General features: G+C 44.8%; 2 protein-coding genes across 9 annotated transcripts; one reads left to right on the forward strand and one right to left on the reverse strand.

The window, feature by feature from the left end:
- Positions 1-50: 50 nt before the first annotated feature.
- Positions 51-19,084, reverse strand: ERGIC2 (ERGIC and golgi 2). Its single transcript, XM_032949035.2, has 15 exons — positions 19,004-19,084; positions 17,796-17,826; positions 16,035-16,167; positions 14,854-14,962; positions 14,694-14,740; positions 14,481-14,551; positions 12,201-12,241; positions 11,698-11,799; positions 8,813-8,908; positions 7,793-7,848; positions 7,248-7,346; positions 6,111-6,208; positions 4,085-4,247; positions 1,384-1,469; positions 51-275 (listed from the first exon to the last, which is right to left on the reverse strand). Exons 3-15 carry the CDS (start codon positions 16,138-16,140, stop codon positions 201-203), a joined length of 1,149 nt encoding a protein of 382 aa, XP_032804926.1. The 5' UTR covers positions 16,141-16,167; positions 17,796-17,826; positions 19,004-19,084; the 3' UTR covers positions 51-200.
- A 450-nt stretch (positions 19,085-19,534) lies between these two features.
- Positions 19,535-25,261, forward strand: SRSF3 (serine and arginine rich splicing factor 3). Of its 8 annotated transcripts, none has more exons than XM_032949036.2 (6): positions 19,535-19,690; positions 21,069-21,335; positions 22,723-22,863; positions 24,160-24,210; positions 24,412-24,498; positions 24,649-25,261. In XM_032949036.2, the coding sequence occupies exons 2-6, from the start codon at positions 21,133-21,135 to the stop codon at positions 24,674-24,676; spliced, it is 510 nt and encodes a 169-aa protein (XP_032804927.1). In that variant the 5' UTR covers positions 19,535-19,690; positions 21,069-21,132; the 3' UTR covers positions 24,677-25,261. The 8 variants fall into 8 exon arrangements, 6 of the variants coding, with proteins under 6 accessions (XP_032804927.1, XP_032804929.1, XP_075921467.1 ...); XM_032949038.2 differs by having other exon boundaries at positions 22,723-22,812; XM_032949037.2 differs by having other exon boundaries at positions 19,639-19,795.
- The last annotated feature ends 433 nt before the right edge of the window (positions 25,262-25,694 follow it).

Genomic DNA, 25,694 nt, shown 5'->3' on the forward strand with positions numbered 1-25,694 from the left:
AGTGCACTGCTCTTCCAGACCATGTAAAATAGCTCAGTAAATGGTAGGGAAACTTTAACAATTCAAATTTTATTCACCTCCATTTTTGATTTACAAAATCCATTTTAAGTGTAGCCTGGTGGATGTTTTCCACCTTTGACAGTCCCTGGGGGTATTGCACACTGTTTTTTTTCCCAGGAGCTCCCACCCACAAACGGCTCTCATCCTGTGATGGGAAGTCCATTGCTGACGTTTGGCAGTGGAGATTTCCCATTTGTTGACTGTGACGATTCCACCTGTCAGGAAAAAAGGACAAACGTTAGCTAGTTGCTTTTATGCTTTAGTTGGAAAGGCTTGAAACAGGTTTGAGGGACAATGGGACTCAGTTCTAGGTTTCCTAGTGGTGCCACAGTCATGTGTCAAACCATTTAAGTGGTTTCAAAAGGAACTTGAGCACTGAAGTTATTAGACCACTGAACCAAAATGGCCTTATACCTCAACTACCAGGTTTTAGATATTGGTGTCCCATAATCCATCCCCTTGAGCATACACGATCTTTATTAGGCCTTTATGCATCTTCACCTAGCATGATTGGCACTGCCTGTTTGTGCTGTATTGGTTCATGAACCCTACCACTAAGGGGTGCTTCATTTACCAGAATTGTATTGAATATGGAAATGAGCCAATCTATTACATGCCAAAAATGTATGCAATATCTGTGCAAGTTAATTCACAGGATCCCTAAGACATTTACATTTTTATCTGGGTCATGAGAAATGGGATACTTAAATATTTGTCCTAAAAAAATGTAACCCCCAGAAAAGGAGACTCGAACCCAGTAAAACAGCTGTAGGGTGTAAAGGTGGAGGTTTTGAAGACTGTCCTTGTCTGCCTCAAGTTAGCAGGCAGCTTCATATCCAGTGGTGCTACCCCCTCCATCCAAATGTTGAATGCTATAATATTCACCCAAGGCAACCACCAATGTGGTCTACCCAATTAATGTGGCTGATGAATAAAACCATGGACCTTTTCAATAAAGCCACAAGTGTCATTTCTGAAGGGGGAAGGGTTTGTGGCTCCTGCAGAATTTCTGGGCATATCTTCAGCACCCCAAGCAGAGGTAAAGAAACCTACAATTGGCAACTTAATTTCACCACCCAGACCCACATGACACCTATTTGAAAGCTGCCCACAAACCGAATGCAAAAACACCTGAATCTGATACAAGGTAATTGGTTTAGACCTGTCGACTTTCTAACTGTAATGTGCCTTGGAGCTGCAAGGGCTGTGCTTTGACGAGCATTCTTTTTGGATAATCCCTAATTGGGCCCGTGGTAAGAAGGTGAATTACCCCCCCCCCCCCCCCCCCATCGTTTTAGCAGGAGGGGCATGTGGCAGTCGTACCATCTCTGTGGAGGTGCGGTAGGCCCCGAGATGGAATCGGCAGTAAGCCACATCCACCAGGAAGCCCACCAGCCCGTGTAGCATCCCTGCCAGGGGTTTGGAAACATTAAGATGAGGGTGGGGAGACTGCCATTAAATGAGTTCCAGAGTGTAACCTCAACTGGACAATACAGCAATAGGTGATGTAACTGAATGCTATACACATACCTTTACATATTATCACACAAATAATCACGTGTCAATATGCAATTATATGCACACAGGTGTGTTCAATCATTTTCAACATAAGGTTTCAATAGCACTACCAGTATTTTGTACGAGTTCTAAGATAGAAGCAGCATTGTTTATACAAATATTTTACTCGTATGAATATTAGACTTCATAAGGTATACAAATGAAAAAGTAAACATTTCTTGTGGAAAATGTCCACTAAAAGATATTTTAATGCTTGTGTACTAAATTTAGATTTAAAGCTTTTGTGACTGCAGGGATTCATATTCTTGGTTCTTTCAGTAAAGTCACGTAGAAGGGAAACAATAAAATAATAAAAATATATATCATTAAAATTCTCACGTTTCGACTGCAACACAAGCAATCATCAGGTTCTAACGTTAAAAAAACCGCCACTTTTTTCCAATTTTTCTTGCTGTGGTTTTCACCTGATGATGATTGCTTGTGTTGCAGTCGAAACGTCGTGATAATTTTAATGTTTTATATTTGTATTATTTTATTGTTTCCCTTCTACGTGACTTTACCGAAAGAACCAAGAATATGCTTATGTACTGTTTAAAGTATGTATGAGATTTACTCAGGCTTCCATATTTGATATCGTTTTCAAAACTATTATACTTGTAAGCAAATAAAGTAACACAAGCCAGCTAGGTGGTACATTAGCTCGTGCAAGTGGCCAGTTTGTGGTTTTGGTTTACCACAGTCCCTTAATAGAATTATCTAAAAGAGAAGCACTGTGGGAAGTCGACATTGCTTTCCCGATAGATAAGACTTTGCCCTGTCTATTGGAATATGGAATTTTGACCACTGGCTCATGGCACTGAAAAAGACACGAGGCCTGCCTCATTGTCACCATTACAAGAAAAGCAATGTGACCAACGAAAGAAGACGATGGACACACGCAGGAAGTATATCTTGCCATGTAAAATAATATTACCGTTTATGTTCATTGGCTTTAGAATCTTCCGGACTAATATTTTTTAGCAGCATTTTGTTTAAGCAGGAAATCCCTGGTCCGGGTTCAACCTTGTGAACCTCATCTATTAAGCAAATGGCTGTCTTGTTGGCAGACTTTAGGATTCAGTATACATTCTCAAAAAATACCAGGTTAATTCAGCAGGAGTGGCCCCATATGTTATTATTTTTTCTTTAAAAAAAATATTTCGATAATTTCAATTCCAGCTTGTAATGTTATTTTTCAGTGCTCAATTTATATGAAAAAAAAGTCAAGGTATGATTCTGCAAGTGCTTGCTCACACCAATGCTGGTAGAGAGGGCTCCACGACAGCCAACTTGAGGGTAGTTGATTTACTCTTCCATGTGGACCAAACATGTTCGAAGACCAGTTTAACACGTAGGCTTTCACGACCAATATTATTCATAATAAAGGTTTTTGGGTTAGATCGCGTTATTTCTAAATGTGTCGTAACCCTCCACCACCCGACACGGCCAATCAGCAAAAAAAGTGTCACGTTGACAAAAGACAATTAGTTCACTACTTTAGCCCACCGGTGTGTTGAGTGAATCCACAACATTTACAGTTTGAATACGACGTTTCGCTGGTAATTACATCCAGCATCATCCAGCGTCATTGGGCAATTCACCATACTGGCGAATCGCCCGATGATGCTGGATGTAATTACCAGCGAAACGTCGTATTCAAACTGTAAATGTTGTGGATTCACTCTTCAACACACCGGTGCGCTAAAGTAGTGAACTAATTGTCTTTTGTCAACGTAACACTTATTTTTGCTGATTGGCCGTTTCGGGTGGTGGAAGGTTACGACACATTTATAAATAATGCGATCGAACCCAAAAAACTTTATTATGAATGTTAGAAGACGTGGGTATCCCCACACTTTACTCCACCACCACACACTGCCTGCCTATTGACTTCACTGTGGTGCACTCATTTATATGGATGGGTGGGCAGATGAGAATCCTGGCCATTTTTCCAACTGCCAAGCCAGAAAATGGAATCGGTGGCCACCTTATGCACTTGCAAGTCTAGCGTGCTAACCATTACAGCACAGCAGTATAATACAACTGAAGATTTCAAAACAAATGACAATTTCAACTGCCACAATATCTGACGAGATCTGTTTAAATCACAAGCCAATGTTGGAACGCACGGTCCAGTACTAGAATAGTTACTTTGCAGTACAGTATTAAACCGGGACTGCCAGGCATGACGTTTCTGTGCGAACATCTCAGAATTGGTTTGCTGTACACTCTTGAACATTTGAGCTTCGTGGATCCGATTTTTTAATGGGATACCCCTCCCCCAAAACCATGTTATATACGGGACATGGTATCTACCCATGTAACTTTAAAGTAACGCTGTATGTATAAGATTAGCATGCTTTGCTACATATGGTACAAAATAAGTTTTAACATATGTATGATGGCCCGAACTGTTCCATGATGTTTGTTTGGCCTCACGGTCAAGCCGGTGCCGAAAATCACGTACCTGTGGTGGCGAAGATGCCGCCCACAATACCGCAGAGGCGCACGAAGAACTGTCCCAGAGGCATGGACTCCTCGGTGACGGTCACCATGAGTGAGCTCAGGTCGTACTTCATGAAGATCCCCGACACGCCATGACTGCCTGCCGCGTGGTCTATCACGCGCTCCTGTGCACACCCCGTGCTGTCAGCCCTCGCCGATGTCCCCTTTCACACTACGGCCTCTCCCAGCTCATGGGTTAATTAATACAACTAAAAACTATTTTTTATCTACCAGGTAAGGCCCACTCTTTTTCAGACGCGACCTGGCCACCAATGAAAGCTCAACAAGGCGGCTTATCATGTGGAAATACTCCAAATGCATGTTAATTCTAAATGGGGAGGGAAAAACCGGAGGATCTGGAGGAAAATCCACGCGACCATGAGGACAACATGCAAACTCCAAATATACAGCAGGCGTGGGGGTCGAAACCACGACCTGACTGTATACCAGGCGAGGTAGTAAACATCGTGCCACCATGTGTCGCTGTGAAATGCTCCTGCTGTTTAGCTCATAGGGGGGCACTTGCTCACAAATAATTGAGGATTTAATAGGGTAACACCACCTGGGGTATAAAGCCTCGTTTTGCACAAAATGTAAAAAAATATACATCTTTACTGAAATGCATAAGTTGTGTTCTCACCTACAGTATATTAATACAGCAGGCCACAATATCTTTAAATCTCATAACTTTTATATTAAAGTTGCTATTCTATGAAAACAAGAACCTCCACCACAGCAATGTACAATTTCCTCCACCAGCTAAGGGGAGCTTTAAACAGGAGATGCATGCCACCCAGTGTGTATTTGAGTGGGAAACCCTATTTAATTAACTAGCTCAAAGTCAGCAGTGGTGGAGGCTTGAAAAACACTTCCAAGCGGTTTGATTGTGTTATTAAGTGCATAATAAAATCGAGCAGCGGTGCACTGCACTAAGAGCCTATCCATCCGAGTTCAATTCATGACTATGATATCTGAACTGGTCCTGGGTGCTTCCCTTCACCAACCCACAATGATCAGCATTATAAAGTATCATCAAATAAACAGTGTGGGAAGGCCTTCATCCAGCAATGGATCGACAAAAGGGCTGTAAAATATTGTTATAATTAAATGAGGTTCAAGCATATGTTAATGCCTGCTTCTTAAGCCTTTAAAACTGTCCATGTTAGTCACTTGCCAGCAGACCAAAACATAGTTCTGTGCATTGGCCCGAAACCGACGCCGAACCCACAATGCTCACATATCTAAAATAAAGATGTTTCCCTTTGCAAAAGATAATGTTTAATATACTCCCCACTAACTGTAACCCCTACTTCAGAAAGTAAAACCAATGCACCTTAAAGTTGAGAAGTCAATAAGTCATTCACTTTATAGTTAATACCTATCCCGCTTTTAATTCAAGAGCTGTACCAACTCTCCAAAAAAAGCAGCGGTCACATCTTGCTTATCGACACCGCCCTCATTTGTGGAGAATCGAGGCCACGAAGTCATCACTGCGAGCTGGCATAAGTAAGGAGCGGGGTGAGCGGCAGGCGTCGTGACATGCGGGGATCAAACATGAAGCAGCATCGCGTGAGTGCGACGGCCCAAGGCTTAGAAAGACAAACGCGGCCGTTAGAGCACAAACACAAACAGGCAATTGGTCGTGTGTCACAGTAACAGCGACAAATCGTATCCAGCACAGGAACTAGGGTTGTCTCAGTTTAAATTGGAGAAAATATGGAACAGAGATCACGCACGAACACGAACTTCAATGCCACATATGTGTGGACAACAGCGTCAAAGCATGCAGAGTAAAGTGACGGAAACAGAGCTGACGAGACACACCTTGATGCGAGGTCCATGCCACAAAAATTATATTCAGATAGCAACCCTAAGCTCAGCACAGTGCGACATAAGGGTAGAGCGAAAGCCAGCCATGCGAAGGACAAAAAGTACTTGTGAGAATCAATGGACACAGCCGCCAGCATTCCCTCCCACAAGTGGCCCACCTTTTCTGTGACGGAGTACTGGTGAGTGTCCGTTGTGAACTTGTATGTGTGTAGTTTTGTTGGCACGATGGTGAGAAAATACTGGAACATGTGAGAGTCTGCAATACAAGCGTAGCCGACATCATGAGCCATGAATCAAGAACAGCAAAATGCCACACACCAACACGATTGTAAACTATTAAAGCACGAGTAATGCAATATGGGGTGGATTCATATTCTTTAAAGTAAAGCATGAGGATAAATCCACTGTGTCTTTACATACAAATAATATAATTTAATGTTGACTTTTACATAGCATCTTTCATGCAAATTCCCACAATCGCTGCGGAATCACAGATAAGCTGCAAGGCAGCCAGGCGGTGAGCAGGCCACAGTTGTTTTCAGATAATCAATGGGTGTTTACACACGGAGGAAACCAGAGCACCTGGAGAAATCCCACAGGTGAGAAGGTGCAACACTCGACCCTATACAGAAGGGACAGATGATAATAGTTTGCACTTTTCTGGACTGCCTTCTCCTGGCAAGCCAGAGCATGGTACATCGACGCCCCCACGGGAAGGGAGTTTCACAACATATGTACGATCCACGAACCCTCGCCTCCACAGTGCTAGATTACAGGGGTGTGGGCCTTCGCCAACTGCCGGGCTAATATATTTTAGTCCGTTGGACTACTTCGCTTTCCTAATATTATAAAGCAGCATTTATACTGGTAGGAACGAAGTTGTAAACTGAGTGTACCAGCTTGCAATAGATTAATGTGTCCGTCCGTCCGTCCCCTTTCAATACTTTAACGAAGTGAAATCTCGTGCTGTTGGGTGTAAAATCAGCAATAGATAGCGCAGAGACTTGTCCTACCAGCCCACCCTGCAGGGACCTGTTTTAGGCAAGCTAACATTTAGGACCAGCTTCAACATTCTCAGTTTCATCTAGAGTCAGGCTTGTTATTTGGTGCCATCATACATTAATTCTTGTCTTCACATACATAAAAGCTTGACTTTTCAAAATGATCCATTTTAGCTCATCCATGTATAACACTGTAAACCATTCACATTTTTTTTCTATGACAGAATGAAATTGACAGCAAATAAATTACATCTGGAAATTGGGGCAGACAGGTACATGATCAAGAGGACTCACGTGAAATGGACACCTTCTCGGAACCATCCAAGGGATTAATGATGCCACTGATGGGCTCCCCAAAGGAGAAGTGATCAATACGGTGTGAAAAGTTGTACGCTGCATGGAACACAAAATGTTAAGAACATTAAGTATTTGGGATGTCACCCATGTGAAACTATGCGCACTCTGAGTCATGGTTACACAAACGAAGGCATTTCATGAAATGCACTGAAATAACCTGGGCCAGAAGTCAACATCGCATCACACAATGATTAAAAAGGCCGTTAAACCATTACAGTATACCATTCAACGTGCAAGTTAAGAGGTCATCACAAGTTTTTTTTTTCCACATTTCCTTCTATGAAATTTCTGGCATCCACTAACATGCTTGAAACCGTCATGATACCACCGCTCATATATATATGAAAAATCACCACTGTTTTTAATCGTAACCTGGTCTCTTGAATAACACAATGCAATGTTGGTTGTTTTTGCCTTGATCCTTTAGCAAATCATGAACGGCTCCTCGTTTCAAATACAAATAAATGGACCTTGGCACTCACCATCATGGCTGATTAGAGCAGCCAAGTGTGCGTGTCCCCGGGGGTGTGGAATCGCCCTGAGAAACGCAAACAATGAAAGACAACACATGAGCACCAATGGGGTCAATGATATATTTAAATAATCATGTAAATTTACAGCCCCTGTGTTAGTCGACCGCTGGACGAGGACCTCTCCATGCCTCATAGGTCGTGGGACTTATTATACTATACCAAGCTGGTCGTGTGGATTTTTTTTGAAAGCGGAGGACCACAGAAGTATACAACGATGGAGTTTGCTGAACTGTCCTCTGCTTCCAAACACACAACCGCGCAGCCTAAAGCACCCAGTTGGTGCATGGTGGTCACCCGTACAAGAACTATTTAGGCTCAACCCTGCTTAGTTTACGATAAATGATATTGTTTGTATTTCGGGTGATTTTGCCAAGGGCCTTCAATTCGAAGTGTACATGCAACACAACGTAATATCTCATGCGGAAGCAGTGTGACCTGATCAGAGACACAGGCAAGAGCTTCAGGCTATGCAAGCCTAATGAGGGTCATGGCTAAATAAAATAACCATTCTGTTTCAAAGGAGATCATATGACGAACACCGTAATGTGGTACTGTAAAGTGACGAGGACAATAAACACGCTCCCCATGCTAGGTGACTAACACAACATGAGGAAACACGATACTAAAACAATACATTCTGGCGAACATCCCAGCACATTAGCAGTGGTGTTAAGTTCTTTTGAACGTACACCATATTAAAACAATATGAAACACTTGCAAATTAGAAATGGGACAGAAAGTAAAAACGATTTCACATATCCAATAATATCAATCACATTGAAACATATGGTTACATTGCACTCTCTGAGCAACACTTTATCTTAGCGAACATGTGCTGATACACAGTATGCACAATGCATTTGCATAAACAGTATCACTAGAATGAGATAACACATTGCAAAGGTACATGTTGCTTCATGTCCTGTGAGCAAGCGGAGGGACCCAGACGGTGCTGTGTCACCTACTTACTTTCCGACCGTCACGTGGAAGTTTCCGGCCACCTTGTTGACGAGCAATGAACCGTGTATTCGACAGGCATCAGGTAATCCCTGTGGGATCTCCTCCCTAAAAAACACAAAAAATGAATATGCATGCACAACGCAAACGTTCATCTAGTCGTACACTCGTTGAGGACATCAGTGATACGGACGCCGAATTGGCCAATCGTTAACGTTCAATTGACAGCGTTAAGGGCGAGCGTCAGGGCTGGCAATTTGGTGCCAGGGACGATCGTTGGACGCGAGTGCCACGGTGCGGGAAGAGTAATTGAAGATGGGGGCTTTGTGTTGAGGCGAAATTGGGTGTACATAGACGCAAGAAATGCAGTGTGAATCACCATCCTTTAGTACAATAAAAACGGCAGAAACCTTGTAGAATTAGTTAAACAGAGGGAAAGAATTATGATTTCGGATCCAGGAACACAACCAGATTTTTCCTATAAGGCATATTATTTGTCGAACTTGGTTTTGCCCAAAACAGCATTTTTCAGGAATGTAACCCTCGCGTTTGGCGAGGCTTTCCAGTATTTTTGAGGATAATTCCCACATTCAAATGTTTGGCCAATTGCATTAATGAGTGTTTGGCTTGTAGGATAAGATCGGATAGAAAATAATACGCAAGCATTCGAGGAGGTATAGGTAAAAAAAACATTCCTGCACTGCCACCTCCTGGCTACCTTGCAGATCAGATTTTTATGTGACTACGTGACTTACCGAAAGAACCAAAGAGTACGGATTCCTGCAGTCACGAAAACTTCAAATCAAGATAAACTCTTTTATCGAAACATCAACAAAGCTAAACTCTCCTTGACTTTCCTGATATGATATTGGGCACATTCCACGTGAATTGGTTATTGGCAATTCAACGTGCGAGACAAAGTGGCACAATGCAAAACAAGTCATACAAATCAATTCCCTATACTGATGTCCTTTCCATTAGGATGGAAATGCATGAAATGCTTGCCTACACGGGCATCGATTGACAACTAAAACCATTCCAATGCAGGCAATGATTACACTGGAACGGTATCACTTTTCTAATTACATTACTTTTTCATTACAGTTCAGTTACTGCACTGCAGCTACCCACGGAGTAAAAGTGTACACCGATATACATTAATTAGATTTACGATTATTTGTAATTACAGTCATAAAGTAAAACTTTTTCCGGTTTACGTCTCGTTTGTTTTGTTGTTACGTTTTTCAAATCCTAAATTTTATTTTTTTTGGTTGAAATATCAAGATACTGTCCATTCTCCCCAAGCTTTGGACTGTACACTCCTACTGTACCTCCCTCACCCTCCCTGTACCCCCTCCAACCCTCAACACAGCATCACCTAACAAGACCTCGCACGATGTGGGCTAATTCATGATTAGTAAATGACAGTATGCAGCCTTTTTTTTATTACCTGTCTAGTAATTATTCTCCATATTTATGCATGAAAATATCTTAGTTGTGTTGCAAAGTGTTATCTGAGTAGGTTTTGGGTCAGAAAACATGTTCTTAGAAACACATCTTAGGTCATATAATGGGACATTATGGGAAGATACGTTTCAACATAAAGGTTTCCAAGAATGCAACCCATATGTATAGAGGTACACCTGTAATGTCCTTCAGCCAGGAAAGGCTCACTCTCACTAAGTCAAGGCTTTTCAAGAGCAATCTGCATTTGAGGAGTATCCTTGGGGTGTTTGATCACTTCCATTAAATAGTGTTTGACTTCATGTATGCAGAAAATGGGAGTGCCTGGAGAAAACGCACCAAGCATAGGAGGGGTAACACCAATACACTATCATCTCCTGCCTACCTCACATCCCCACACCCACAACGCCTGGCAAGCCCTGGTGGTCACCCATCCAAATATTAACTAAGCTCTACCCTGCTAAAGTTTGCAAGAACCGATGAGATTGGGCACATTGGGTGAAAACGGCTGTAGACATTAACAATGATGTATGTCGTCTCACAAACTCCCACGTCCATAAAATGAGAGTTCACCAGAATAAATGCAGGTTGGATAATATTGGATAATACAGTGGTGCCTCGGTATACGTCGTTAATTCGTCCCAGAAGGTAGGACTTACACCGGAAGTGACGTCTACCAAACGAATTTTTCCCCATAAGAAATAAAGGGAAAGGAAATAATCTGTTCCAGAGTATAAAAAATTATATTTTATATGGCATATTATACATTAATAGTGTTGTATACAATAATTTAGACACTACTTATTACTAAAATGCATACAAACATTATAATAAATGCATAAATGACTTAAAATAAATTGAAATAAAAATAAAATTTTACATCATGACAAAAAACACGTGAAAATTCGCAGAGTTCTAGCAAGGATTGTGCACTGAACGAGATCTACAGGCAGACTGAGGAGCGGCGCTTTATTTCAGTCGTGAACGGGGTACACGCGGGCACGCGGTGACTCACTCCAACCCATACAAGTTCTAACAGGCGCGTCGTATCCCAAGACATTTTTTTCTCGTCAAAACACGACGTATACCAAATTCGTATTCCAAAGCGGTCGTATACCGAGGTATGACTGTATACGTTTGTCAACGGTTATGAATTTGACTCGGACTCAAACAAAATAATTTTCGTTTAAAAACGAGAACGTGCGGGAGGTTAAGGTACTCTCCGTCATCGCATAGCCTTCAAGCCCCGCAGTGCTTTTAATAACATCAGTGAAGGGTTCCAACATTACCCATCAATGCAGAGCCACGTGGGTGTGGAAATTTAAGCTTAAAAACCTAATGGTTTCCCAAGCATTCAAAAACTTTTACTGCCATCCATTACACGGCATTTTTTCTTGAATTTTTATTGTGAGCACACAATTTGGGATATATACCTGGGAGGCATGATGGTAGGGGCACCGTTAAATGCGGTCTTGAAGAGCACATCCTGTAGCGAGTGTTCCTCGTGCAGCTTACTGCGTATAATCTGTAGCATCCTGTAAATAGTGACAGAAACTAATTTCACATGTGTGGTTTTATAGCATGAAGATGTTTCAATACACTTTGGAATTGAAGACAAAATGGAGATGTACAACATTGCAATGCACAATACTACTAAGATTTTACTGGAATTTGTGTAAGGGCCCACATTAGGCAATTCCAAGTCACCTAGTCATCTCTGAATCAACCAATAAACTTGCCAATTTCAAAATCATTTTAACCCTTGCCCCTGTTTATCTCAGAGCTCATCTTCATGTATTCCCTATCATTTCAGAAGACTCTTTCAACGCAACCTACCATAAACGTTTTTTATGGTTGGACAGTCAGTTTTATGAGTAAGAATTCACAATAACCGTTATTAACATGAAGAGACATTTCATGGACAAGTGCTGCATACCTCTGCCAACCTTTCTGCAATGGTGATAATTCAAAGTGAACCTGCAAAATGTAAAAAAGATGCACAATTAATGCAATCAGTACACAAACCTTTGTTCCACCATTCACATTATGGTATGGCGCATTATCGAGGTGACTGTCAATCATTTGCAAAGTGCTATGCTTTTCTAAAGAATTCAACAGGTTAAAACTAGCAATGCACATAGGTGAAATTAGCGGAAATCAAAGTAAAACGGGCAACCCTGCAATTACTTGCTCATGCCACTGCTGGCAGAAGGGTCTCAACTTGAAGGGAGATTTAGAGGCCATCCCAAAAGGGTATATTTATTCGCCACGGTGGCGAGATGTTAACTACCTCGCCTGGTATGCAGAAGGTTGTGGGTCCAATCCCGACCCTGATGCCTGTATATTTGGAGTTTGCATGTTCTTCTCGTGGTTGTGTGGATTGTTCTTCGGTTCCTCAGGTTTTACCCTCCACATTTAGAAACAGGCATTTAGAGTATCTGGCTGCTATACATTTCCACATGATGATAAGCCACTTCATTGAGTTATCATTTATCACCAGGTCACTCTTGAAAAAGAGCTATATAGCTCAGTGGGTCTTACCTAATGAAATAAAATACATTGTTTATATTCTTCGCTCTTTCGGTAAAGTCACGTTGAAGGGAAACAATAAAATATATCTAAAACAATATAAAAAACATCACTTTACCCTACATTGCGGGGATCACAAAAAAGATCTCCAAAATCTTGAATAAACACAAGATCCAGGTCCGTTTCAACACAATACATAATATTCGTGATCTGGTTCCATCTGTAAAAGATGTGATTCCGGACATACAGTACCCTGGTGTCTACAAACTAAGTTGCCTCTGTGGTAGTAGTTACATTGGAGAAACCAAACGCCATGTCTCGGACCGCATTCGTGAACACAAAGCAGACCTTAAACACGGAAGGACCAACACCTCGGCCGTGGCAGATCATTGTTATAATTCAGTAGGCTCACATGACATTGACTTCTCCAAGACAGAGGTTCTTTGTAAGCCATCTGGCTACCATGAGAGATTCGATCATGAGGCTATCCACATATACAAGCACAGAGACAATTTCAACTGAGAATATGGATTCTGGATTAGCAATCATTGGAAGGATTTGATAAACCATTTCAGGTCTTAATTGATTGTTCACGCTTACGGTGGCTTTCAGACAGCATACATTTTTTTTCGTCTCCCCCCTCCTCTTTTCAGAACATAGATGGACTCGTCCTTCTAAATAAACTGCCAAATCGCTGCCCGTGGCGCTAACGTTTTTTATATAAATAAATACACCGTTTTAAAAATAAATAAATTAATGCGAACCGCCACTTCTTTCAAATGTTTCTTGCCGTTGGGTTTTCACACCTGATGACGACCGTTTGTGTTATGGTCGAAACGTCGTGAGAATTTTTGTTTTAAATATATTTTATTATTTTGTTTCCCTTCAACGTGACTTTACCGAAAGAGCTAAGAATATGCATTACTGCAGTCACGAAATCTTTAAATCAAGACATTGTTTAGTTAGTCTACTCCTCCACGCTGGCCAGATATAGGATTACCCACACTAAACCATACCACACGTCACCTTCCTTTCGACTGCAGTGTACCCAATTATTCTGCTGGGTGGACAGCGGCAGAGAAATGTATAAAAAAAATGCCCATTGAGATAGAACTGGCGACCGCTAATGTTGTGCAGTAGAACCACGTGGAGATGAGGAATACTATAAGGGCCGTTGCCGTTTATTAAAACACTGTCACACTCAACATCCTACACTCACACAAGTGTAATTGCGCTCTATCTCGGTCTTTTACCCTGGACACTGAATACTATTTGGGTCCTACCCTCGGCTATCCCCCTTTGGCTCTCCCACTCGTCTGCTCGGAGCGGGGGTTCAGCCAACACCGCTCCGCGACGAGGAGAGCCTCTTCAGCCGATCCTTACCCTCGCTCCCCACGACGACCACGCCTTCGTCACGGGGTCCCCCTTAAGAACCCCTTGGGCGGCTCCTCCCCCCAGCTCGGCCCCGCCTTTGTTCCCGAAGGTGCTCTCCGAAGCCCCTTACACAACCCGTGACGTTACGTCATCCTTGACTGTCAACCCGCTCGCACCTCCCTCTGTTTGCCCCCTCATTGGTTACTCACAATACTCCTCTACACTGAGAATACATTACGGCACATTATTTGGTGGATGTCACTGACATAAAAAAAAAATCACAGCTCAAACACGCACACGACAGCAACCGTACCGGCTCATAGATGAGCCCGTCTGAAGCAGTCACCATTGTTTCCGCAAGATCTAGCACATCTGCCCCGATATCTGCAACAACGAGCAAAATTAGATAAGGCACATTAGTGTATCATGTTCTCAAACATGATGGCAATGAAAAACATTGGTTAGGATGCAGACATGGGTGCTATTAAGAGTATAAATTATTAAAAGATGTATGCCTTGTACTTACATTGGCACTTCATTGCTACAGTGATGTCAACATTTATCCTTAATTTGCTGCAAAAATGAATACACATGAAAGTATAAAGTGTTAGTCGAGAATCGTTTTTAATAGGTGGATCATGTGCATGCCCAAGTTATGTCTTCGAAAATTAATAGTTAATACATACCTTGTTGAATCTTTGTCTACTTCATAACTGTACTTCATCCACGTCTCACGAAAATACAAAAATTCTGATAGCGCAAGGATAGCCATGGCTGTAAAGGCGATGAGTGAAACTGCAAGAGAGAGAATTACGCATTCAGCAGTTATATCGTTTAAGGTCGTGGACAAACGTATTATCATGGCACCAGGTTCTCAACCATTAGCCTACCTTAGCAGCTCCGACTAAGGCTCAAGTTGACTATGTTAGGATAATTATGCATAATAAGTATAATTACATTTAGAATACGAAACAATTATTTAATTAATCGTTTGCTAAACAACCCCAGTATGTACTGAAAAACACAAAAACTCTAATCCTCAGAACATCTCCTGAACACGTAATATTTAAAGTGAAATATATGCAAACCTTAACGTCAGCGTTTGTTCAGTCAAGTTCAATGTTGATATATCGCATAATTTAATTATTACACTGTTACAGAATCACAAATGAGATTCAAATAAAGTGAATACAAAGCACTGCTTATCCTGGCAACTTTGCTGACTGCCATGATGCATCATCATGTTTTATAACACTAGCATAAGCCTGTCCAATATATATTTTTATTATATTCGGTTTGTGACCGTCCATCAATGCCCACCAGATGGCATGCCTGCAATGGATAGTCTACGTGAGCCAAAAATACTTGCACACATGCATGCATGTTTATGTCTCACAAGATGGTCTTCACAGATCCATAGACATCCCCCCTGTTGAGCCTTGATGACTGTTGGCGCCAATGCTATTCGCGAACAGCTATTATAGAACAGCTATTTTCATAGTGCAGTGGGGATAGCCGAAAAACACAAAGAACCCCCCTTATATCCATATAAATGACTGACACAAATGCTATTAGCAGCCACCTATTAATGTTGGAACAGCACACATGAGGTTAGTGTGGCCAACAACACTCCCAGTCACCTTTGCTTCCCCAATGCCAATATTGCTCACACACGACACCATATACTCAACTAAAGCAGGTTTCGACCTTGGGGAACCACGATACTGGTTCCGAGACCAATTGTCACCGACGTCAACTGTGGCCGCCAATCGAACACGGGTTTTGCCGAGTTTGCGGGCACACCATGCGAACCACTGCACTGACGCCCCTCTCAGTAACACATTCACATGCATGCGGGGGTGGTCACCTGTGCCTCCGCTGGTTGACGTCTCCACATAGCTCTCGGGGATCTTGGGGAAAGCGTCGAGTTCCCGCACGGCACTCAGGGCCTTCTTCCTGCTCAGCCTCCTCATCGCCGCCACCTCTCATCCACGCTCACTCTGCCACCAACAAGGGGAACACGAATGATGCACTGGGCATGTACGCGTACTGCCCTTTTATAAATCTACCGTTGGAGGAATGCCTCCCCATGTTGTTTAGATCGTGGGCGTTATGCTACAATATTTCACCATTCTGGCCAGTGGAGGTTGAAGCTGGGGAGGAGCATAGACTTTGGGCGCATTTTACAGTACAACAAATATTTTTGTCTACACTGCCCTCTGCTGGCAGCTACTGAGCAGTCTACACCTGTTATATTATTTTGATCACCCATCTCAGCAATATCCAGGCTCAATCCTGCTTAGCGTGCAGGTTTGAGCCAGGATATTACAGATATGACAATATTATGTGCTTTTTGTGCGAATTGGTCATTGGCTATTACTATACTGTAATTAACAAATCATTACTCTCAAACTGACAAGCTCGGCTTTAAAAAAGGCAAAGTCACTAACGAGCAAACACTGCCTCGTAAATAAAACGTGTAAACATATACATTTTGGTGAATAACCACAAGAAAACGGTGAATGGGGTGTCCTTCAGAGTGAGTAATGAGGTCAAACTCGTGTTATTTATGCATACGGCGTGTTCATCTTCTTTGGTTCTTTCGGTAAAGTCACGTAGAATGAGAATAACATAATAAAATTCTCACGACGTTTCGGCCACAACGCAAGCGGCCGTCTTCAGGTGAAAGGTACAGACCTGTCATCCCGACAAGGTCTGTACCTTTCACCTGTTGGTGACCGAAACGTCGTGAGAATTTTATTGTGTTATTTTATTCTCATTATACGTAACTTTACCGAAAGAACCAAAGAGAATGAATCCTTGCAGTCACGAAAGCTTTAAATCGACATACGGCGTGTTGTTTGATGCTGTGCATTGACACTGATTTGCGTCGAATCGTACACGAGGTTCACGAAAGAGTGAAGTCGGCGAACTTACTGAAATTTGTTCCAAAGTTTATATTTTTTACTTGCCGGTTGTTTGAACCTTTCACACACCTACTGCAATGTATTCTTCACGTCACAGTCCAACAAATGAGGAAGAGACGTATGCTAAATAATGTGTAGAGCCTCAAGCTACCAGCCTGTGTATTCTCTAACATTTAGACCACGTCTAACTCACTCATCTCCCTCTATCAAACCTGAAAAGTTCAAGCACAATTGAACAGGATAGCAATAACAAAGGCACCAACACAACGGTATTCATTATGGTTCAAAAAATTGTCCAGCAGAGTGGTGGCCTCTCTAAAAAATATATAACAATGATGGCCTTGTATTATCACGACTAAACAGGAGCACTAGGAAATATGATTCATGTTACAGGCTGGGTAAACAGACACGACATACTACAGGATTGTGTGCCGTATTTGGTACAGCTTACATTGGGACAGTATCCCATTCTAAATATATTATTTCGTGACCCTTGTTAGTACGTATGCGGGTGATAATACTTGCAACTGTGGATTACCTGCCACACAATTACTCAAAATCTATTTATCCACAAGTGATATCCTCCTGCAAACACTCTTATTTTGTTGGGTGGATAATTCTGAACACTTGGTCACTTTATTTTGCGTTGTTACCGAGACATCCAAAACGTATATTGGACAGTGCCTCGTCTCCTCACGTACCTGTTAAACGCGTTACGGTGGGCAGGATTTGCTTGCAACGATACAGAAAAAAACAACAACACACACGTAGAACATCAATGAATCAGACTGTTCATGTCGTATGGAAATATTACGTAAAAACATCAAACGAATACAACATTCCAGGCCCCCACCACGTCAACGTGGCGTCGGTGGCCTTCCGGTCCGTCCTGTCGGTCCCCCCGGGGTCTGTCCCCTTGCCGCAGTGTCCCGGGCCCCGTCTGTGATCTCCACCTGTCATCCCTGTCCTCCTGTCGGGTCCAAGCACTCACGTTTGGGTCCGTCCACCCCGTATATATCAAGTCCGGATTGTTGTCCTTAATGCTCTTCTGTGATAGCACGTCTCTCTGTCTCTGTCTCTCTCTGTCTCTCCTGTCCACCCCCTTTGTCTCCTGCTCTCAACACACCCAGCCTGCCCTTGCCCTCCTACCCCAGATCTCACGGACACTTCACGTACCCTGCCCACCAACCCTCCTCTAACCCCGAGGGTCGCATCCTCCGGGGTGGGGGTCCCCATCTCCCGTTCAGTCGCCGACGCTTCGCCCGCGCGAAAACCTCGTGCCAGACACCTCCCCGTTTCACTCTCCTCGCCCGACGACTTCTCCATTGTCCACCACGTCCTCTCTCAGCTCCCAGCTGCTGTGAGCCAGGAGACTCCTTACCTCTACAAGCCCACGTCTTTAATCTGTCACCTGCCCTCTTGCCTTCCCTAACGCCTCCTCGGCTCCCTCCCCCACCCCCTTCTCTTCCTGATCGATCTCTTCTTACTCGCTTGCTCTCGCGAGTCTCTGGCTCGCTGTCTCACCATTGCTGCTGCTGCTGTCTCGCCTCCTCGCTCTCGCATCCCCGCCGACTCTGCTGACCCCCCTCTAACAACGCCTCGCGTGCCTTCTCTCCCCTCAACCATCACCTCTCTCCCCCGTCTCTCCCCTCTGATCCCCCATCCCCTCTCTGATCCCATCTCTTATCCCATCTCTTATCCCCTCTCTGATCCCATCTCATATCCCCTCTCTGATCCCCTATCCCCTCTCTGATCCCCCATCCCCTCTCTGATCCCATCTCTTATCCCATCTCTTATCCCCTCTCTGATCCCATCTCATATCCCCTCTCTGATCCCCTATCCCCTCTCTGATCCCCTATCCCCTCTCTGATCCCATCTCTCGCCGCTCTCCCCTCCGCTCTCACCGTACCCGGAGCCGGGGTCCGCCATGTCGCGGCGCACAGCATCACGGGTAGCGCGCGCACCGCCCCCTGCCCCCCCCCGCCTCCCCCTGCCCACCCCCCCCCCGCCTCCCCCTGCCCACCCCCCCCCCGCCTCCCCCTGCCCACCCCCCCCCCGCCTCCCCCTGCCCACCCCCACCTCGCCTCCCCTGCCCACCCCCACCCCGCCTCCCCCTGCCCACCCCCACCCCGCCTCCCCCTGCCCACCCCCCCGCCTCCCCCTGCCCACCCCCCCGCCTCCCCATTCCCCCCCCCGCCTCCCCATTCCCCCCCCCCCGCCTCCCCCTCCCATTCCCCCCCCATTCCCCCCATTCCTCCCCACTGCCCCCCCACTCCCCCCTTGCCCCCCCCCTTTTCCCCACTCTGTCCCTTTCCCTGCAACATCACCCCGAGCCACCACCCCCCGCCCCCATCAGTGACGTCACTGCAACTTAACAAAACAACAATAGCGTCACCCTCCCGCCCTAGGGGCACAGCCGTAGGCAGCGCCACGAGCGCTCGACGAGCGCGGCGGTTGCTGCCCCGGGGGCGTCTCGCGAACGCAAAAGTGAGGGGGTGGGGGCGCCGCCGCCGCTATAAAAGGGCGTGAGGACGCAGCCGCCTTCGCCATTTTGTGTTGCGGGAGTGTTGGAGGTGGTCGTGCTGTAAGCGAGAAGGCAAGGCCGCTCACCCGCCCGCGTGTTTTTTTTTTATCCTCCCTCGCCTCCATCGTCGTCAGCCATTACATTCACGGCGGTTAAGAGTCGCGGTGGTTAAGCGAGGTGGGGGTGGTGGTCCGAGCTGACGGCGCGGCGGTTGTGTTGTTATTGTTGTTGTGTGTCGCGAACGAAAAGGGCCGCGCGAAAATTCGAGACGTTTCCACCGCGCTAGGGGGAGGCGTGAGGACGAAGGGATATGGCCCCCTCCGTAGCGTAGCTTCTGTATTTTTCCACGGCAAATCGTAGATATTTCTAAATCGCCGACGTGATGTGTTGGTTATTTTGTTTTTTGCGCGTGAGGTAAACAAACAATGGCCGCTATGTCGTTGGCGCGGTTAAATTGAAGCGCGCGCGACCCGAGAACCGCACGCGCGCCCAGCTCTGCCAACCTTTTACCGCTCATTTACAACGGCGAAAATAACGTCGGCGTTTAAATACGAATGTGTTTTAATGCACGCGTTCGCATCGTTTGGTTGCGCGTAGTAGGGGGGAGGGTGGTGTGTGGTAGAGACGTTGCGTCGAAGTGAAGTTGTTTGGTGCGAGATGTCCCTGCCGTTGTGAATGTCAGCAGCGGTGGGCGGCGAGAGCCGTGGGGGTGGCTCCGTCCATGCCTGTTACTAAAATGGCCTCTGCTGCCACTCATTGCTCGGCCAGGCGCAGAGGGCACTCGGAATAATTACGATATGAATACGCACGCGGCTAACGTTAAGTTAAAGGCAACGGATTATGCCCATGATTTGTAAAAGCGATGAGCTCTGCGGGTGGGATGTAAAATGCAAACCGTGGTTTCCTATTTTTTTTTTAACACGACTCGGGATGATCGACAACATGCCACCTTTTTACTGCATCTTAAGCAAAGCTTTTCGCATGATTTGAATTTTAAAAAATCAGACTTTGGTCTCGTATGTAGGGGGCACGTTTCTGAGCGATCTGCTTTTTTTTAAATTCGTTATTGGTTCTGCAAATTCGTTAAAAATATCCGTTATCCGAGCAAACGTAATTTGTGAACCCATTGTGTTTGAAATGTTGGCTCATTAAGATGCCTCCATTAATTTCACCAATTGCGTTGTAATTATTTTCCAGAGGTACTTCGTAAAATCATATCCGTAGATTTGTAGAACCTTTCAACCCTTACACTTGAGCTGCATGGTTCAAATTCGGTGCTATTCCCTTATTGAGCCACCGATAATGCGACCTGAAATCCGCCACGAACAAGAGCCGAAGCCTTGCACTTTCAAGGCACACTTCGAGAGCCAACTTTGTGTTTCGCGTAATCGAACCAGATCTTTGTTTTTTTTTCCTCCGTGTGAACCCCCCCCCCCCCGGATGTGCGCAGGGAACAGCGGGCGCAACTGAATCTCTCGTCGTTCACACGTCCCGCGTCTTCCCCCCCCATCGCCATGAGCGCCAACTGCCCCCTGGACTGCAAGGTGTACGTGGGCAACCTGGGAAACAATGGCAACAAGGCAGAGCTGGAGCGCTCCTTCAGCTACTACGGCCCTCTGCGCTCGGTGTGGGTGGCGCGCGCTCCGCCGGGGTTCGCCTTCGTGGAGTTTGAGGATCCGCGTGACGCGGGCGATGCCGTGAGGGAGCTGGACGGGAGGTACGGGACTGCATGCGAATTGATGGGCGGCAGGCAGGGGGGAGGCACTGTTGAACCATGCCCCTGTGGCCGTCGTGGTCAGTAATTAATTAATTATTTGGATGCATTTGACCGTATTAATATATTAGGAGCGTCTCTTAGATGCCCTACAGGCACAACAAAATGGTTTACACCATCATGGCCCAATATGCTGTATTTGGATTGCAAGACTCGCTTGATTGTGAAGCAAAAGTTCGGGGTGTGAATTCGGTCGCTTAACGTTGGTTGTCACGACGGCGTGCAGTTACCAAGGCACGTTTAAGCCTATCAAAATAGTGGGCAAGTTGATTGGCCTAGGCTTAGTCTCGTCATGGATGCAACATGTCAATTACCTTGGCGCAATTCTGCACCCAGGTGACGGGTATAATTTTAACAAAGTGTAGTGTCTTCAAATATTACTCGCACCGACACGTAACAAGTAACCTTACACTTTATTCACATGTTCTTGCGCCAGTTATAGGCATTCCTATAACCATCTGTATGGTCACATATACGTAACTTCTCCCCGCTCTTATCTATCCTGCACCTCACTTATCCTGCACTCAGCAGATCCGCACTCAGCGACTCCGCACACAGCGTCTTCGCATTCAGCGACTCCGCACACAGCGTCTTCGCATTCAGCGACTCCGCACACAGCGTCTTCGCACTCAGCGACTCTGCATACAGAAACTTCGCATCTCCACCGCTGCCCTCACCTACGCTCCCTCAGACCCGCTCACCCGTCTGTCCCGGGCGGGGGGTTCAGCCAACACCCGCCCGGCGTGTGGGTTGAGATCCCGTTGACGGCTGGAGCGGCATCGGCGAGATGTCTTCACTCTTGGTTCCCTGCAACAACTCCCCTTGCTCACACACACTCCTGCTTGTATCCCCCTTAGCACCTGTTCGATCGCAGTTGCACCCGCTTCGCCCCTTAACTGTCGGTTTGTCAGTGCAAACCTCATTTTGCAATGCGCACACCTGTTTGCCCTCCGTTGCACCCGCTTAACTGTGCGCACCGTGTATTTCTCTCCTCTGCAAAAGGAACAAACTTCGTTTGCCAAAATATTTAGCCGGGAAGTAGGGCGACGGACAAAATTTAAAAGAGCTGGAGGCTGACGGCGAGTTAGACAGGAAATGAGATGGTGCCACAAGCTCTTAGGATTTGGAGATGGAAAGAGATTGTAAAAGGCAAGACCTTTGCTCAGCTGTGAGATGTTAACGGTACAACGAATTATGTGCCCCGTCTATTATTAAAGTTATTTTGGTATGCCCACTCCCATGGAGGAATGCCACAACATTTCAAAGCACCCACCGAACGTGCATAAGTGTGCCTGAAAGTTTATGGTGAGCATTGCTCTTTTGCCCACAGAACGTTGTGTGGTTCGCGCGTGAGAGTGGAGCACTCCAGTGGACGCAGCCGGAACCGTGGTCCTCCTCCAGCGTGGAATCGCCGGCCCCGGTACGAGGATGACAAGCGGAGGAGCCCTGCTCCTGGCCCACGCCGCTCGCGGTGAGACGGCTTGCATGCCCATGGCTGCGGCCGGCTCAATACCACAGCGTGCATTTGTTTACTTTTTAAGAAAAAAATAATAATTCATTCAGTTGAACGTGTCGGACAATTATTTAAGACGTAAATGGCCTTCATTAACTGTTCACCGTTTTATAATTTGTTTCCATTTTTTGGTTGGAGAGTTCAGTGATCTTAGGTGCAGTTAAATTAATGCGATCTTAATGTGTGCCTTTAAACGTTTTTTTGTATAAAATTTGTATCCAATGTTGATGTTTTCTGTATTAATTGCCAAAACTGACACCCCCCTTACAGAGTCACCATCACGCCTCTACTCATCACCCTCTGAGTCTACATTAGCCAGTCCATCCCCGTTGCCTTTCTGCGCGGCGTGGTGGGCTCGCCACGCGGGGTGTCTCTAGTCTCGTAACGCACGAGCGTGGCAAGCCTCGCGGCGGGCTCAGCATGCCTGGCTGTGTCCTCCAGCCTACGTGCAATTAAAGAGCCGCCATCAGTCTACTCCTCCTCTACCCTACTACCTGCCCACCGCCAGCCCCGCGGCGCTGCGGCCCAAATCGGCCCTCGCAACTCCCCCGCCCCTCCGCCCTGCACTACGCAATCGGGAAAAAGAGAAAATCTGCGGCATAGCCAACCGTTTGCAGACTACAGAATAAATCCAGCACAACCCTCGCCGCATCTTCTCCCCACCCTCCTTCGCATCGCGACACCTCTTGCCACGCAGCGCAACCACCAATTGTCAGGTTCCCGGCATCGCGGGCATTTTTCTAGCTTGTGCTGGTATTACTGTTTTAACTATGGGGTGATGTATATTTTTTGTAATTGTGGTTTTCGACCCAAAATATTGATTTGTTTTGTAGTTGCAGTAAAGTAAGCTTTGTATATGTCAACATAATTTTGTAAAATTAGATTTTATGACAACTTGATGTTAAGACTTAAAACTTAAGTATTTCATGCGATCAATTATCGGTATATGTAAGTTGGTTAACATGTACATTTAGCACATATATAGCTTGAGGGGGTAAACAATAGGATCACATTTGTAAACCAGTTCTGTGTGTAAAGCTTGAAGTATCACTGGCTAAAGTACAACATTTGTAAAGGTAAATGCACATGATCTTGACATTGCATTATAGTAACCTTTAGGTGAACTGTAGCATGGTAGCAGTGCCTGGTGAAGGGAATAATTGGTGTTTTAAGAGTAGGCTGGAGATAATTTAAAAAATGCAATGCCAAGTGAGTAAAGTTACTGCATTAATTGTTGAAATGTATGGCTTCCAGATCGCGGTCCCGATCTCCCCGTAAGAAGAGCTTCAGCCGTAGCCGCAGCAGGTAAGTGCTTGTGGGTTTGGTAAGAAGGTTGATTAAATGAAATGGCATTCATGTGGATAAACTTCCTGCTGAATTTCCATAGCTTTGAAAAAAATAGCTGAGTAGCAGTGCTTTTTAAGAAGAAAAATGATGAGCTTTTCCTCTTTCCTTGATGGTTGTGTGCGCACACTAATGTGTCGACCTTGCCCGAATGTTTTTCAGGTCGATCCCAAGAGAGGCTCGCCGCAGATCATTCTCCAATGATCGCCCCCTAAAGAACCGCTCTCCTTCCTTCTCTCGCTCTCGCAGGTACTGAGAAGAGTAGCTTTGGTTGCACCTTACAATAACATTGTGCACCGTCTGTACATTAAAAAAACATCATTTTTCCCCTGTGGCCCGTCATAAGTATGTTTTCTATTTTTGCGTGGAAATTAATTTTTTGCCGTTTCTTTTTAACAGCCGCTCTCACTCTCCAGACAGAAAGTAAGTTCTTTCTGCAAGGCACTGGAAGTTGAGAAGATGGAAGTGGTGTGTTGGTGTAATTTTTATACAGATTGTACGGAAGTGACAAGTTCATTCATTTCACCACAGTGTTGGCGGCATAGTATAAAGTTAGTTGGACTTTTTTTCCCTATCCACAGGAAATATCCCAAAGCTATGTTGCTGCAGTCTGGAAAATGAGATTGTTCCAACCTTTGCTCAGATGTGACTGTTTGCAAAGCAAGGCTGTCTGAAATGTGCACATGTGCAGTTGAACTTATTTTTTCTATATTTAGTTCAATACTTCATGTTACTGTCCAAGTAATGTAGCTGAAAAGTTTGCATTGTTACCATGAATCAGCAGACATTGCTGAAATTTAGTGCAACGTTTATTTTAAGTCTTGTGTATATAATGAACAATTTAAAATCAAGTTTAGCTCTTCAGATGACAGGCTTAATTTGACAATTGTGTTAGTGTAGGCACAAATGTCTGGGTACATTTGCCATAGCCCACAGTCCCGTTACACACATTGTTCAACTTAAGTTTTATTTCTTGTATGTTTGACCTTCAATAAAAATCGAAAATGAACAATGTTTGGAGTTTTTATTGTATGTTAATATTAAGGTTTACAGGCAGCATGCTCTATAGAGCCTTATACATGGGTTTCAACTAATGGAGTAAAGACTGGAGGCTCTGTTTCCACATCCAGATATATTTCGTATTGTTTACAACATGGGTTGTGCTTATGAAATACCACTGCAGTAAGTGGGTCCAAAAGGCTGCTTCTTAAGGCTTTGTATGGGGAATGTTTACAAAAAGATGTTCAATTTCAAAGGATAAGGCTCTACTGCCAGTCACAATTATATTTTTACAAAAGTGATTCTGATATAAAAGTTTCCATATTAATATCCAAAATAAATGTCAGTTATTGGCACATCCAAGCATTGCTCTGAAAAAGTCCCTAAAATGTGTTCTTACCCAATTTGGGTTTTACATGGTAATCCTGGCTCACTTGCAAATGACT

The sequence above is a fragment of the Petromyzon marinus genome, chromosome 7, assembly GCF_048934315.1.
Source record: "Petromyzon marinus isolate PM22_M1 ecotype Great Lakes invasive population chromosome 7, UKy_Petmar_22M1.pri1.0, whole genome shotgun sequence".
Taxonomy (NCBI): Eukaryota; Metazoa; Chordata; class Hyperoartia; order Petromyzontiformes; family Petromyzontidae; genus Petromyzon; species Petromyzon marinus.

Excerpts from the sequence above, each read along its gene's own strand:
- ERGIC2 (XM_032949035.2), bottom strand. The coding sequence starts at position 16,140 with ATGAGGAGGCTGAGCAGGAAGAAGGCCCTGAGTGCCGTGCGGGAACTC. Across the intron at positions 14,552-14,693 it reads TGTAGCAATGAAGTGCCAAT|ATATCGGGGCAGATGTGCTA; the intron begins GTAAGTACAAGG and ends TCGTTGTTGCAG. Across the intron at positions 12,242-14,480 it reads ACGGGCTCATCTATGAGCCG|GTTCACTTTGAATTATCACC; the intron begins GTACGGTTGCTG and ends TACATTTTGCAG.
- SRSF3 (XM_032949036.2), top strand. The coding sequence starts at position 21,133 with ATGAGCGCCAACTGCCCCCTGGACTGCAAGGTGTACGTGGGCAACCTG. Across the intron at positions 21,336-22,722 it reads GTGAGGGAGCTGGACGGGAG|AACGTTGTGTGGTTCGCGCG; the intron begins GTACGGGACTGC and ends TTTTGCCCACAG. Across the intron at positions 24,499-24,648 it reads TCCTTCTCTCGCTCTCGCAG|CCGCTCTCACTCTCCAGACA; the intron begins GTACTGAGAAGA and ends TCTTTTTAACAG.